Source organism: Argiope bruennichi, chromosome 8 (genome assembly GCF_947563725.1).
Source record: "Argiope bruennichi chromosome 8, qqArgBrue1.1, whole genome shotgun sequence".
NCBI classification, from domain to species: domain Eukaryota; kingdom Metazoa; phylum Arthropoda; class Arachnida; order Araneae; family Araneidae; genus Argiope; species Argiope bruennichi.
The window spans coordinates 109,558,917-109,575,348 of record NC_079158.1 but is presented as its reverse complement, the minus strand read 5'-3'; the positions used below and the strand labels follow the sequence as shown (position 1 = coordinate 109,575,348).

General features: G+C 29.1%; 1 protein-coding gene across 1 annotated transcript in view; it reads left to right on the top strand.

Annotated features, from left to right (window-relative positions):
* Window positions 1–16,432, top strand: part of LOC129981878 (uncharacterized) — a 175,114-nt gene that overhangs the window by 156,507 nt on the left and 2,175 nt on the right. Inside the window, exons 4-5 of the mRNA XM_056092917.1 lie at window positions 10,646–10,830; window positions 11,643–11,777. Coding sequence (XP_055948892.1) covers window positions 10,646–10,830; window positions 11,643–11,777 — 320 coding nt within the window. The remainder of the gene's footprint in view (window positions 1–10,645; window positions 10,831–11,642; window positions 11,778–16,432) is intronic.

Sequence of the window (16,432 nt, the reverse complement as noted above, 5' to 3'; positions counted from 1 at the left end):
TAAAATACTAATCGCCTATGTCGGCTAACTGGTTTTCCAGGAATATGAGCTATGTTTAATTTTAGTTAAAATCTCTTATGCATAACTTGTCTATGGTTCCTTCGGCAAAATATTTTTAAGCATCAATTTGTGATAGATATAAAGTCAAATTATTTTAATGGCTTTGCATCGTTTATGTTAATTATGTATATGAAAATTGGCAATAGATGTTGATAACGTCATATTATTATTTAATAATAATTGTCTATATAATCTCTTTGCCACTTGCGAATTATCTTGTACAGTAAACATTTTTAAATTCCTTTTGAAAACTGGACAGGGAATAAAATAATATATCTTCCTTTCCCTTCAGCATTAGTAGAAAATCTCGGTAAGAACTATTTGATGAAACAGTGCAAACGATACGTATTTCATTACAACAACGAAAACTGTTGTTGAAAATTATGTGAAACATATTTTTTAAAAATTGCTAAAATTGAAAAAAAATATCTGAAATTAAACTGATATCGATAAAAAAAAACTAACTTCTGTATTTTAAAAGAGGGTAATTTTTTTGTTTTATGGAATGCTATTTTCGGAAGTTTTCCTGAATAAATGCGAAATGTTACTTAATTTGTAATTAAAATTCTATTTAAAAAATTTGAAAAATCGCTTCGAAATACATATTTATACTCACTAAAATATGTATTCCATAGAATTTGTAGCTCTAGATCAAACGGTCTGCGCCGTAGAACATTACACTTACAGATATATGCACGTTCTCTTTATTATTAGCAGAGATAGTGCGGAGATAATGCTTAACGTAGTTTAGCGAAACTTTTGAGTCGTCCCATTCTGGTATTAAGCACATAAAAAGAATTTTTTATGATCAGGACTGACTTTGAAATGTGTATCGATGTATCCAGTTCATTCCCAAAGATTTCGGTGTTAGTAAAAAAAAAGAAAAAAAATGAAAAATAATTGTAATGAAGAAGATAAAATTTAACTTCACCGAAACTTTTTAAAGATATTCAGCTGTAATTTCAGTAAAGCTTCCGAACCGCAAATGAATATCTTTTTTACTTTTTGCATATCATACGAAGAAATCTGGAGAAAAAATGTTGAAAATGAATGGAACTGGAATTAAGTAGTGAAGGGGCAATCGTGTTAAAAATATCGGCTCTCTGTTGGACTCTTTTCTAAGTGAACCCTTTGGAAGATATCTGATTTTGAAGGTGTATGTTAATATTTAAAGTAGGAAGTCGAACTACATGATTTAAACACAAATCATAATAAATCACGCTAGATGTAATACGTTTCAACTTTCCTCGAGATTTTATTGCAACTTGACCCACCGCATAGGATTGGACATTTTTATTAATTAATTTTAAAAAAAATACTGTCATGAGAAAAAAGGAAATGAAAGTAGTTTTTTTTTTTAAATTAATATATAAGCAAAATAAATAAGTAAAAATATTTTTGGAAAGATTAAACAACTTATCTTAAATCGAAATTTGCGAGGGATTTTTTTCCCATTTATTAACTAAAACAGATTTCATATTCTTAATCTCCAGTTTCCATTTCGTTTGAACACTAATAAATTGAAACTGATGTAATAATGCGTATCATAAGAATCATATTTAATGAAAATTCTGATTAAAATTTTTTAACTTCTGCATTAAGTGCGTGTTACAACTTGCTCCTGTTATAACTAACTCCTGTATTCCGTGTTTAAGTGAAATCAAACATTCTCGAATTAAAATCACAGAATGAGCGATTTTTAAACACTTTTTATACCATCGTAAAAGTTAAACTACATTCATATGGTAGCTTGTGATCTTCTACAGCTGCGATTTCTCGCCTTCATGGCAAAAAAAAAAAAAAAATCACTACAAAGGGTGTAGGGAAAAAAGAGGCCACTCGTGGAAAGAGTCGCGGATCTCTTCTGTCTCCAACAACATTTAGAAACGCTTGTGCCGGATTAAAGGCTGTGAGATATCCTGTGGACCACCAACAGTCACTCTTGATGGCCTTAAGACCGCAGACTTCACGAGATAAAGGCTGCTGAAAAGTGTCTCGAGCCAAACAAAAGGCAAACCAATGACAGCTACTAACTTGACGACAATGTTTCAAGAAATTAATTAAGCCTCTTCATGCACAGAGACATTAATTGCTTTTGTACGTGATTCGAGTGGGTAAATAAGAATTCCAGCATCCTATCAATGTCTGAAGGAAAGCTATTACTATGCAAGTGCTTGTCCAGAGCGCGAAATTAATTAGCTGATCTATTAAGCTAAGTAATTTAGCGGTAGTATATTGCAAGTAAATATAAATGCTTTTACATGTATGGATGTTTATAATGGTTATACGTGTGGAGAATGTAAACATTTGTTTATCTTTCTTCCTTGTTTGGATATGAAATGTGGAAGCTGTGACACAGTTGGAATTGAAATATTCTCTTCTAAAACAGGTTACACATGTATACACGTTCTCACACGTTGCAATTTATACTGTTTTTATTTCTTTTCAGCAAGAGTTAAAATAAACTAAAATTATATTTGGAAGAGGAGGATGACTTTATCATATTAAGCATTTTAATTTAATTTGAATATAATTTAAACATTAATGTAGTTAAGCTTGGAGGATTTTAATGTTTTAAGTAATAGACATTTTTAAGTGATTAAGTAGTACATGATTTAAGTAGTAAGTTGATAATGATGCATTCTCAACGATTAATAATTTTATAATATTATAATGATGGTCAATTATCGGCAAATACTGTCAGATTTTTCTCGATTACCTGTGCTTGTTTATGAAGGTTTAATGATGATACCTTATATTGCTTACCTGTTTCTTTTTTTCTCGTGTATGATATGCCTATATATATAAACATATTTCTGCAGATGTGCACCGTGAATAAAAAACAAAAAAATAACAATAAAAACTCCTCTTGGGTAAGAATAAAAATTATTTGAGATTTTTTTTGTCCGTCTATCTATATGTTTGTAAAGGAAATAACCTAGACATCCATTAACAGATATGTGTGAAATTTTGTACTAACCTGTTGTATTTGTGAAGTCTTTGCGTTAATATTGTAGATTTTTATCAAATTTTAAGTGTAATCCATCTGATGGAAAATGTGCTTTATCTACATATGAGATTCTTCATTGCGGTATAAAAAGAAACAATACAACACTTTGTTTATACTGATTATTTTAGCTTACTCGTTTATATGGAAGTATATAAGAAAAAATAAAATTAGTGCACTATCATTTTTTTTTGTTAATACTTCTCATTATTTTAAGTCTATTAAATTTGCGAAAAAATATTGAGCTTAAATATTACCTTCTTCTGAACACATTAGATTGATTCTCTCAAAATTTAATTCAAAAATTGAAAATTAATATTAAACTTCTTTATTTGGTCTGGAGGGATTGGAGAGAAAACCAAGCTAGATTTAAATCTTTTTTTTTTTTTAATTTCTGTACCGGCATTGTTATGGTGTGGAAGGGAGGCGAATGATTCATTATCTGATCATTGTTTTAAAAAATAGAAAGGTGACTCGTATTTCTTGTTCGAAAAATATAGAATAATATTTAATCTCGATTCCTCAATTATTATTAACCTTATAATTTGCTTTTAAAAATAGCGCAGTGGCAGCATACACATACAAAAAAGCGTTTTTAATATCTTTGCAACATTCAGCTAAAAAAGCATCAATTGAAACAAAGATTTTTAAAAAAATATAATCAAAAATATTTTTAAATTATTGAAATTAAAAGAAAAATAGTACAATAGAAAATTTGATATAATTGTAAAAATTGATATAATTTATTAAATTGTGTAAAAGTCGTCTTTATGTCATAATATGTATTAGAAGGCAATTTTAAAAATTCGATTAGTTTTTAATTAAACATTTGAAAATACCTTTTCCTAGTAAACATCTACTATCGAAGGCGTAACTACGTGTTAAGATTGTAGATATAGTTTCCAACAGCTCCGTTGTTAAGAGCATTTTGTATAGTTTTTCCATTTTATGTGATGAGTAAAGCAATCTACAGATAGTATTATAACCTATAGACATAATCATGTTGATGTGTGGTGCGTTCCAAAACAAACCTACTGTTACTTTTTCTAATCAATTAGTATTATTAGCATTAATCTAACTACTCAATCAATAAAGCTGATCGTATTTTGATTTCACTTTTTGGCTTTCCATTTTATATGCTGTTGGTAGTTCATCCGCAATTTGCTACTGAAAACGTTCATTAGAATGGAGTATCATATATACCAATAGAATAAATTTTTCTAAATGAATACAATAAGAATGAAGAAATCCTACTCTGAATATCTCTAGGAAATATTTATCCCGCCTATTCTTTCCTGAAAATCCTCGATGACTTAACATCCTGCTTAAATCACAAAAACAACCCACAACAACTTCCTTCTAATCCACTACCGGATAAAACCAATTAATTGAAAGCATCCGAAAACTTCCTTTGTTTTCTTGCCGACAACAACTCTGTTACTGCATACTTCCACACAGCGACGCATAAATCAATTGCTGCTTGATCATCAGAATTTCCTTTTTGGAGGCCGATGATGAAACGCTGGGGAATCATTTGTATCAATCTTCGAGGAAGGATTCCCTGCTAAGGGATGAGTCAACCCCCATTACCTGCGTAATCGGATTAAGAAGCCGTATCCTGCGGTTAGGGCTAACCCCAACGTTCCATCAAAAGGCTGTGGGACGGTAGTTTTTATCATTTAAGAAGACAGAAAATAGAATATCCCCCCCCCCCGAGAAAGATACTATAAGGGCTTAAAGAATCTTGGAAACTTCAATGGTTTGAACAAACTATTTTGTTTGTTAAGATACTAAAACTTACTCTTTTACAAGGACGAACTGCCATAAAAAAGATGACCTTGTTGGTTAAAAATGGATTGAGGTTTTCAAGGTTGGTATGTTTGTTTTACTGAACTTGAGTTCTTAAGAGCCATGACGAAAGATGACATAGTGGATCTAATAGGGTATCTTTCCGCTGAAATTGCAATTTTTTTCTTTTTCTGTGTTTATGCTTGTTAGTAAGTTTGACTTAAGGATCTTATCTATAAATAAATAGTGCAGAATATTTTAATCAGCATGAAATAACACGTGAAATTCATTATCCATTTTTCTATTGCTAATGCCATTTTGTATTGATGCATCTGTGCTTGTTACAAGGTTTTAGTTGAAGATACCATCTAAAAATAAATATTATAGATATTGACATCTGTTATATAATTGAAAAATTTCTTATCTGAATGTAATGACAATCCTAAATATGCCAGTAATTTTTTTTTAATTTCACACTATTAAAGCCAACGTCCATTAAAAAAAATAAAAGTATGCTGAAATTGCGTATTTTTTATAATATTGTATTTAACATAGGGTGTCGAAAAGGTTATTTACAAACTTTAAAAATTGGTAAGGGGAATTTCCGACTTAGCAGCTGGCTAGGACCCCGGCTAAGGGTCAATTATAGTCTAGTAGGTCAATTATAATAATGATTGTCTTTAACCTGTTGCTAAGTAAATAAATTAATAAATTTGTAAAAATAATGCACATTTTCTAAATTATGAAATATTAGTATAATATTAATATTTTGCCAAGTATAATTCCCTATTTCCCTATCTACTCTTTATTTTCATTCTATTATGATATTTATAAACAATATATTTATATTTATTGTCTGCTTGATTCATTTATCAAAAAGAATCCCCCATGATGCGTAGTGCCTGGGACGCATTTTCTCTAATTCAGCTATTGGGTCAGCCATACAGAAACTAAGCATTTATACAATAGAACGTGGGATCGGAAACGCAAGAGGGGATACTACAGCAAATTCTTTGTTATTGAATGAGATAAAAGAAACGAATACATCCAAGAAAAAATTGATACATATTTAGTGGTATATAAATTCACAATTGTATAAAAACTTAGTTTTATGAATAAACACTTTTTAAGTTTGAACGCAGTATGACAGTTACCATAGTGGCAAATATGTTGCAGTATCAATAACAAGCCTTCGAAGTCTTAAAATGAGTATTCAAAGGATTTGTCCTCTGAGGTGTCACATACTTTCCATATTATTTATTCATGCTAATAGAGTTTTGTGCTGTTTAAATTTGTACCCTGCCAATCTATGTGTACAATTTTCTTTTGCTTTATTCATTCACAAAGAGGTAACAGCTCTCTTTACGTTTCTAATTCCATTTTCTACTGCAAAAATGACTTATTTCTGTATGATAACGTTACTTTAAAGTTTGTAAATGACCTTTTCAGGGCAGTTTGTATACTGTTTAAAAATGTACTTAAACAAAATTTCAAAGAAAAATTGAAAGATAAAATATTAATAACTAATGCACATCAAGATCTATTTAATGTTTAAAAAAATATTAATTATGATAAATATGCTTGAATTTGTAATTGTTGAATGTTTAAATTTATTCTAGCGCCAGAATATGCCAATTCAGCAAATTAAGCGCGTAATGTAATTAGTTTAGGTTTTTCCATTAACTGCAACCATCAGATTAGTTTCCTCCGTTTTGGATCGTGTATAGATTAATATGCATAATTTTTAAATTTTCATCTTCAAGAAATCATGATTGGATCTTAAATTCGCTTTAATTTATCAACGTAATTAGCACAGTGTAATTACTTGTTACTGGAGAAATGCAATACGCTTTTCAAATTTCATGCGCCATTCGTGGAATTCAAATTAATGTATCTCTTTCATTTTTATTCTACATCAACGATTATTAATTCCATGATGCTTATTTGTTTTATACAAAAATTTTCATTTTTAACTTCGAGAGTCATTGAAATAAGGAATCATAAATACCCCTCCCTCCCTAAAATTTGGGGCAAATCAGTATTTTTTCATTTTCTGAAGGTACACACAAAAACAATTATTACTTTTAAGATATGCACATTTATAAATGATTTAATTAATAGAATTTTTTACTACAGTTTTTTTTACTTTTTTAGTTTGTAATTTATAATTTATTATAATAAATGTTATGAAACCTTGAAAAAAAATCGGAGATTCACTACATAATCCTTCGTACGGAATTCAAATTTAATTAAATTTAAGAGATGAATTGATAAATAATCAAAAATAATAAAATAGTGAATTTAAATTAAACTCATAAATACACAGAACTTCAAAATTCTAGCAGGATAAAAAGTGAATAAAAATTTAATTATAAAATACCATATTTAAAAACAGGAAATAAGTCAATTTGAAGAAAATTGTATAAAAATAATGAAAATTTCATTTGTTCAAACAACTTATATTCTCTATTTAATTTTCTTAGCTATTTTTTTTCTGAGAAAAAAAGAAAATTGTTTATTAAATTGTTGCTCTCATCTCATTGAATTCATAGAAAAATTGCTCTCTAAGAGACTATATTTTAGAGAACAATTTTATTTAACTTAACAAATATCTTACTTTATCTAAATATAAAAAAAAGCGAGTTTAGAATGAAATCTTCGTCCAAAATTACAGATTGTTGCAGGTAGAATAACCGAATTTCTAATATTCTATTCCACAAAAAACTATTTAATGGTGGTAAAATAATTTAAATTTTGCGATAAATAGAAATTATCGAACCTTTCTTAATATTAACTATATAATAAGACATTAGCTCCATACAACAGTTCATAAAATGGGCACTTTGTGTTAAATTGTGTCTCCAACAATTACTTTGAATAAATACCACAAAAAATGCAATAGTTCGGAATAAACTATTGTTCTCTATCTCTTATGGGAAACGTTTGAACTTCAGTTTTAGAACCTTGAATATCTGGTTTTTTGTTAGCCGGCTGATCAAACAACTAATTTAATCCCTTTATTTTCTGTCGTGAATGAAACGAATTTTCGAAATCCTAGTCGTGATGCTTGTAAATTGGAAATGAACTTGTTAAAATATTTACTCAACTTATTGTTTACGAAAGTTTTTATCCCATATAAATGTTTTTTATCCTAATATTGTTGAAAGGCCCCTCGATGTTGTGCAGCCGAATTATACCGAAAAAAGGTTTTTTTCCCCCTATTTTAGTCGGTATTTCTTTATAATAACATTTTATTACTGCAGATTTTATAATCGTAATTATTTTACTATTGTGTTATTTAGTTTTAAGTATAATAGAATTTCTATTTAATAATATCACAACGTTCTGCTTAAAGCATCATTATAAAGAAAATTCATTAAATAGAAATTTGTAAATTAAGCATTAAAGGAAAAGAAAGCTGTAACTTGCCTATCCCTATATATCCATAACTTGCCTATATATCCATAAATATCTTAAACGGTGAAAAGAAATTCTGTTTTGTACAAATGTAATATAAATAATAGAATGTTGATAAAAAGTTTCTCACTTGAATATTCACAAAATGCTATTAACATTTCTACTACAAAAACATATTTAGTAGCCTCTAAATCTATTTTGATCACTCATTTTTTATCTACACTTTATAACTTGCAATTATCATACTCCACAAGATATTCAGCAACCACAATATTTTTTATTCATATAGAAAAAACTGGATAGCTCTTACCTTCTTCAAATGTTCCCATGTTTTTAAAACGCTTCTGTTTTTCTTTTCTACTGATTTCGTTGGAAATACCATAAATGTAAAGTCGAGAAAGGTTAGAAAAATAATCTAAAAAATTTCGTTATATAGAAATTATTTTTCGTTATATAACGAAGAAAAACACGTAAATACCGTTCAAAATTAAGGCTCTGCAGACAATTTCATTGAATGAAAGCTCATTGAATGATTTCTCTATAGTTTTTAAAATAAAAAGGTGTTAAAAAGTAAAATGTATTAAAGTAATTATTTTTAGACCTATTTCATAAATGATGGAATGTGAAAGCTTCACGATAATTTTAAAGTGTTAATGAAAATTTGATAGTTATGGATATTTAAAGTGTTACTGATTGGTTCCAATAACAAAAGTCTCTCACATTCATCCGAATTCTGCTTAGTATGCTTCATCCTCCCTTTACTAAGATAATCTTTTCCGAAACAACTCCGCGGCATTAAATCTTTTTCATATCTGTTAATTCTTGCTACAGCTTCATCAAAAACTTGCATGCGTTTCAAAACAGGATATTTTGATGTATATAATAATTTTAATTCCTAAATTTGTTATAATATGGTAACATTTTTAGATTGGTATGCTTTCTAAAATTTATCCATGAAAAACTCGTATGAACTTAATGTAACGCGCTGTAAAATAAACCATTTGATTCAGTGTTCCGTTGTGCGTAATTACAATTTAAATAATTATGAAAGAAGAAAGATTTTTTACAATTTTAATTAGATTGTTAATGGATGTGGGTGGGGGTGGGGGGTCCTTAATAACTTTCGAGCTATTATCTCTCAAAAACATTTTTATATTACTTAATATTTCCAAAGATTAGTCCTTCGATGATATTTATATTATTTTCGCTCAACTTTTCTCAATTTCAATAAATTTTAAGAAAACTTGTAACAATGAATTTTACAGTCGTAATGAAATTCAAACCAATAATCATTGTTTCATTAAATTCCTAAGTAATGCGTTTTTTATCATGCTGAAGTTCATAATAAAAAAAAAGCTTTCTTTGAAAATTAATTGCGAATTGAAATTTCTATTTACATTTTCATTAACTCACTAATGTTTATTCATTGGCATACTTTTTTCTGCAAACAATCATTACCCATAGAATGCAACATTGATATATTCTAGACATTTGAAGCTAAGATAGAAGAATAAAGTCTAAAATATTAACATTCTAAGAAATCTTGTACAAATTCGAATATGATGGTTTTTTTTTTTTTGAAGTTTTTGTTCTTTATTATGATATTTCTTAAAGTTACCAGATTGAAATGATTTTCGCATATAATTTTATACGCATACAATATATTCGTATTCTAAAAATGTACAAAAAATAAAACTCCTTCTACTTAAAATTAGAAGATGTGCCCGTCTTGATGCTTCGTTATCCTGTTAACAGTATTTCGAATATGATTGCCGCAGAATAATTTGCGAAAATGATAATTGAAATTCTCGCCCACATTGGCAATGTGCTTCAAAAATGAATATATATATATATATATATATGTTTGCTGTATAATTTAGTTTTAAGTCTATAGTATCATTAAAAAATTTCTTTCTTGAAATGGAATCCATAATGTTCGCGAACGCGCAAAATTAATCACTGAAATCGATTTGAAATAAATAGTGATCTACTAACAGGAAAAAAAACCGCTATGTCTGGTACTAAAATTTCCGAATACAATATAATGCTGAGAAAAAATACTTCATCTCATTGACCTTTGCTATAATGCAGCATAAAAGAATGTAAATAAAGTTTGAAGTTTAAGATTTCATAATTGACATTTATTCATGTTTAACTTTATTCACGATCGGATAAATCTATCAATGTTAACATATAAAAACTGCTCAGTTGCTTTACTCCAAAGCGGAAGCAGGATTTCTTATCCAATAAAAAGGATGGGGATATTTTTAACTCCACCCAGCATTACAGATTGCGGTGGACGATTATATATACTGATGTTTAAATATTTTAGCATTGAAAAGAAATTTTGAAAATTTTTGTTCATATTTCCAGGTTCTAGGCAATGATCATCGTTCGTCGGATGTGGAGAAATTGCTATTTGTTAATCATACGGAATGTGAATGCCAGCCGAAACGGAGCCTGGAAATGTCAACAACCACTGCTTCCACGATAGCCACTGAAGAAACGCCCAAAGAGGTGGTTGACCAATATCCACAAGGCGATCAAAAATATGCAAAGTGAGTGAAAAATGTTCATATATTCCTTCATTGTGAGAATTATCAACAACAACAAATATCGACATTGCTTACAAATTGAATTGTCACCTAAGCAATGAATTGGTACTGCAAATTTTTTTATCAGTCTTTTTGGAATTAATGTTAAAATTAATATGGATGGATATAATTTGGAATTATGTATAAAAAACTGTATATGTCATTAAACTATGTGGAATTGATATGCCTCATAAGTTCGTTAAAGATTAATTTTTCTCCATAAATTTTAATATCTTTTCCAATTTTTAACTTAAAATAGGTAATTACTTTAAAAAATCATTTTTTTTTCAAGAATATCAAATATTTTTTAATTTAGTACTTTTAATAGTCTAACAGTTTTTCTCATGAAACCGTATAAATTTTGTTTCTAAGCTTATTCTTTGAGAAGTACGTTGATTTTTATATTTGTATAATACATGTTTTAATTCTATTTTACATCTTCAAATACGATTTTCTCAAATTCTAAATTTTTGCGAGGGTTTGGAAAAATTTTATTGTTTTACATCTTATGTTGCATTTAGAGAAGTGTGATATATTTCAGGCATATAACATTTTTGATTAATATCACCTTTTGTACTATATTTTCAAGATGGGAATTTGAATTGATAATGAAAAATAATATGTTAATTATTAGACTTTCGTAGTTCTTTTACTGCACAAAAACATCAGCGAATGAAAATTAAGTCATCAAAAGGCTATCGGAATGCTCACACTACAGTTAAAACATACAATATCCTTGAAAAAATATAAAGTAATCAAGGGTTGGATCTTTGCAGGTGCAGGTCGTGTCCCTCCCCTTTTTGCATCCGAGAACTTGAAGATGGAAGATGTAGTTGCGATTGCTTCGACCGTCATAGGCCCTGCATTAGGATAAAGCGAGGAAGAGATGCCTTGCCAGATGCCGAAAGAAGGTGGGTTGTGCTTTTCTTTTATCACTATCTTACCTGGATGCATTTGGGCATTTTTGTTTTCCTGTAGATATGCATTTTTTTTTACTTGCATGATCATCCATCATTCTTCAGGACATGAGCGTGAAAATTCAAATTTCTTGATCCTATTATCTAACTGATATAATATTAATAAGGTGACTATAAGGAGATAATATTTACTCGTAAGATTAAAAAAAATTGTCAAGGACATGATTCAGTGTTTTTATGAATCGTTTATGAAGCAAAAGCAATCCAGATAAAGTAATACGGACTTTTCCAGCTCATTATATTTGATTAAACAGCTTTTCTGGTTAGCACAACAATCCTTTTTTCTAATTATCTGCTTTAAAAAATGTACACTCTGTTTAAAAACTTTGCCAATTTATGTGTGACTTCCATACTTTGCATCTGTGTCAAACATGATTTATTTGTGACACTCTGTTTAAAAACTCTGCCAATTTATGTGTGACTTCCAAACTTTGCATTTGTGTCAAACATGATTTATGTGTGACACTCTGTTTAAAAACTTTGCCAATTTATGTGTGACTTCCATTCTTTGCATCTGTTTCAAACATGAAACTTATTAAAATATGAACTGGAATGAATTATTAGAGTTACGTTTTCCAGGAGGAGATCCATCTCATTGGTAAGATATTGAATTGCATATTCAGTGATTCATCTTTCAAATGTGGTTGATGGTCAGTGATTCATCTTTTATGTCTTTGATGCTTATTTTGGAACTGAATATCGAAAATTCAATTCAAAACTTTGAATCGAAAATTTTAACTTCTTACATTTTCTATCACTCTTAAAATTAAAATTGGATATTTTTTATTCTAAGTATATGTCGATAATGGTGATGAAATTGTTTGAGATATATTTTCTCGCCTTCGTTGATGATATATGAATGCAGAACTTTCCAGACGCTAGATACAACCAAGTTCTTAACATTCGCCTTGAACACAATTAAATACATTTAAAAATTATGATTTATATGTGCTTGATTGAAGATATTGTGAAATAAATTTAAAGATGCCTTTCTTTTCCTTTTCAAGATATATATCTGCTTTTCACTTTTTTGTATACGTAGTATAGAGAAACTATAACAATTGTCAAAAAATTCGAACTTTGGTTTTTGACAAATAGACTCCCTGAGTTTAAAAAAAAAAAATTGGGGGGGGGGGGGATGACCGTCTGTTTATCTTTGAAAAAGATATCTCAAAAATGCATTGAGCTGATAGACAAATCAAATTTGGTATTCAGACTTAACATCAAATGTGCAGATTTTTATCAAATTTTGTGTTACATCTGTTCGTTGGAAGTTGGCTGTTCGAATACAAGTTAACACGTTAATTACAAAACGAACATAGCTAGATAGATAAGATTCGGTGCACAGATTTAATATCTATAGCGTAGAGACCTGTAAAATTTGGAGCCAAATCTAACTACGAGTTGACTGTCTGTCAGTCTGTACTTTCTAAAACATGTAAACGCGATAATTAAAAAATTCAATTACTAAATTATATCAAATTTGGTATAGGATTTTGTGACAACAAGTGCAGTTTTGTATCAAATCTTTGTTCCAATCTGTCGAGAAAAACGTGTCTAAAGCACAAATTTGATTTTTGGATACTATTAACGAAATGCTAGGGTTAATAACCAAAAACTCGCCAATGATGACACGGTAGTAATGTTAAAATGGTAAATTCACGCCAAAAGTTAATATTCATTAAATATTGTACGGTAGTGCCATGCAAGGAGTTCGCTGCCATGACAAATTTATTAGAGAGCATGCGAAAAAGTTTTGGGAAGACCATTCCCGCAGGTTCTTATTATTAAGGCTACATATATGATCCAATGTAAGCTATATTTGCACAGTTAAGCATTGTTTAGATTCTTTTTGTTCATTGTTTGCTTTCCCAGATTAAATATGTTTTTGATTCGACTTATTTGCTGTATTATCAATGAAGTTGATGCGTATATTACCAGAACGTGTTTCCGCCAAAATTGAATCCGTCTGAAGATTGATGACATAGCTGCTATTTTATCATTTTTCTACCTCCCCAACTTTTACTCAGCTCTATATCAGATTGTATAAAATATAAAAGCGGATAGAGTTTTCTCTTATTACATTAATCGCTACTAGAAATGTGTTTTATTCCGGTTTTCGAAAATGGTTACAGAAAATAGCATAACCTGTTCCTATTTTCATTAAATTACAAAAATTAAAATTTAATTTTTTAATTATCATTTTGGCACTCCATGAATTACGTGTAATATTTTCTGGAATGAATAGTTAAATGAACTAATTTATATGTGAACGGAATTAGATTCAAGAAACGATCACATCGCCAAGTCTGAAAAAATTCGCCAATTGTTAGATCTAAATCGTTTTAAATCTAATATTAAAGTAGGCGTGTTAACGTTTTTAAGTATTTGGTGGCCTAGGTGAATTTTTTAAATTCAGTTTTGGATGTATATTTCAATGGCATAGGGACTTAATCAGTTGGAGTGGTCGCCGCAAAACCTTCTTGCATATTCTCTTATAATTCTCTCTCTTGCATATATCCCAGAGAATGCCTTGTATGGCATTGCCGTACAATAGTTGTGAAATATTAACTTTTGTCTTTAACTTAGCATTTTTACTGAATCTATCGTGTGATTTTTAGAAAACTGTATAACAATTAATGTCTGACATGCGATTAATAGTACTTGAAAATCGAATTTGCATTTTAGACACGTTTTCCCAAACCAATTGAAACCAAATCCTGACACAAAATTACACTTGCTGCGGAAAAAAATTCCATACCAAATTTGGGTTGGAATCTTTGCGTTAACAAATCCTGTCGATACTGCTACGTTCAGTGTGGCTACGTTCAGTCGGCTGTACGCAAGCAGGACTCTTTGCGTTTTTGGACTCAGTTTACTCATTTTAGTTTCGAGTTTTTGCAATATTATATATTTCTGAAATTACAGACCGACAGATGGTGAACCTCTTGTTGGATTTGGCTCAAAATTTGATAAGTGTCGATATCTGTGTATCGAGTTTAATGTATCTAGCTCTCTTCGTTTTGTAGTTACCCTGTTAAATTATATTCGAACAACCAGACAGATTTTCTCTGAACTGAGTTTGCTCAAAATTTAATAAAAATCAATAAATTTGATGTAAAGACTATATACCAAAATTCATCCATCTACGTCAAAGTATTTATGAGTTATCTTTATCACAGACTGACAGACTTTACCAAAATTGTTGTTGTTTTCGAACTCAGAAAAGTATAAAACGTGGAGATCTCGCGTTCGAATTTTTGACGATTATAATTCTTCTCTATATTTAGTATACAAGAAAATAAAAAAAGAGCATAGGTTATTTATGACGCTATTATTTTTGTACTAACCGCAACTGAATTTCAATTATTTTCTACAAGGATTTTATTGTTATTTATTACAATAACCTGAAATAACTACGCTGTGAAAATTGTAAAAAATGATTCATGTCATTTGTTTCCATGCATTGTAATGAGTTTAATTTCAATGCTGATGCATTTATATGATGTGTGTTAACATCGTAATTGTCACGGAGGCGTTGGCGGTTATCTAAAAATAACAAGCTTTAAAAGTTTTAGTATATTCGGGGCGTGTCTTGTGAAAAACCGCAAGTTTGAAAGGTTAATTGAAGTTAAGATATATAAGTTATTATTTAATAGTGTTAATTTCCTTTGTTACCTGCATGAAATCTTTTAAAAAAATGTTTTTGTTCTTTTCTTTTTTTGAAAATGAATGTTATTTAAAAATAGACTGTTAAATCATAATCAGTTTAATTAGGTTCATTTTTATCATCGAAATTTGTTTAATGGCTTCTCTTCTTGTTCTTTTCTTTTTCTTTTAAATCAAACTTAGCTTGTGCGTAACGTATTTTCAAAAATGAGTTTAGATGGAAATTTTTTACCCTTTGAACGCCATAAACTAATAATATTTGTAGCTATACGAAAGTTGCTAAAAACTGTCACATTATTGAGCTAGTTTACAATATCTGAACACAGATCATTTTAATAAAGTTCTTCAACAAAAGTCTTTTTATAATTTCGAACTGATAAAAACTTCAGAAGAATACTTTTGAACTTTATAAATAAACTTTGACAAATTCTCAGACAAATGCTCCTAGATAGTTGCCTAATATGCAACTGCCTAGGACCGCTGGAATGAATCTGTGACCCTAGTTGCCAAAATAAATTTGCAAAGATTGCAAATTCTATGAACGATGACATACGATCGAACTAATATTTTGTCAAATATATATTTGATCGGATTCCTATATGTTCATTACTTTCACTTTAGTGTTACTGTATTTAAAAAGAACAAATATGTGATTAAATATTCTGTAAAAATATGAATACCCTCAGTCATGAGTCATAATAAATAAATAAAAACAAATACAATTTCATAAAGTTGCTAATTACATTTTTATAAAGTTATTAACGATAATAACCTAAAATTAGTATTAAGCACGCTGATTAAATTAAAAATATGTTAAAATGTGAAATTAAATTAGTCAAAAATTAAATAAATAAAAGTATTAGTAAAGTAAAAGTTAAAAAATATACAGTTTCATGAAGTTTCTAAATTTATTTCCATAG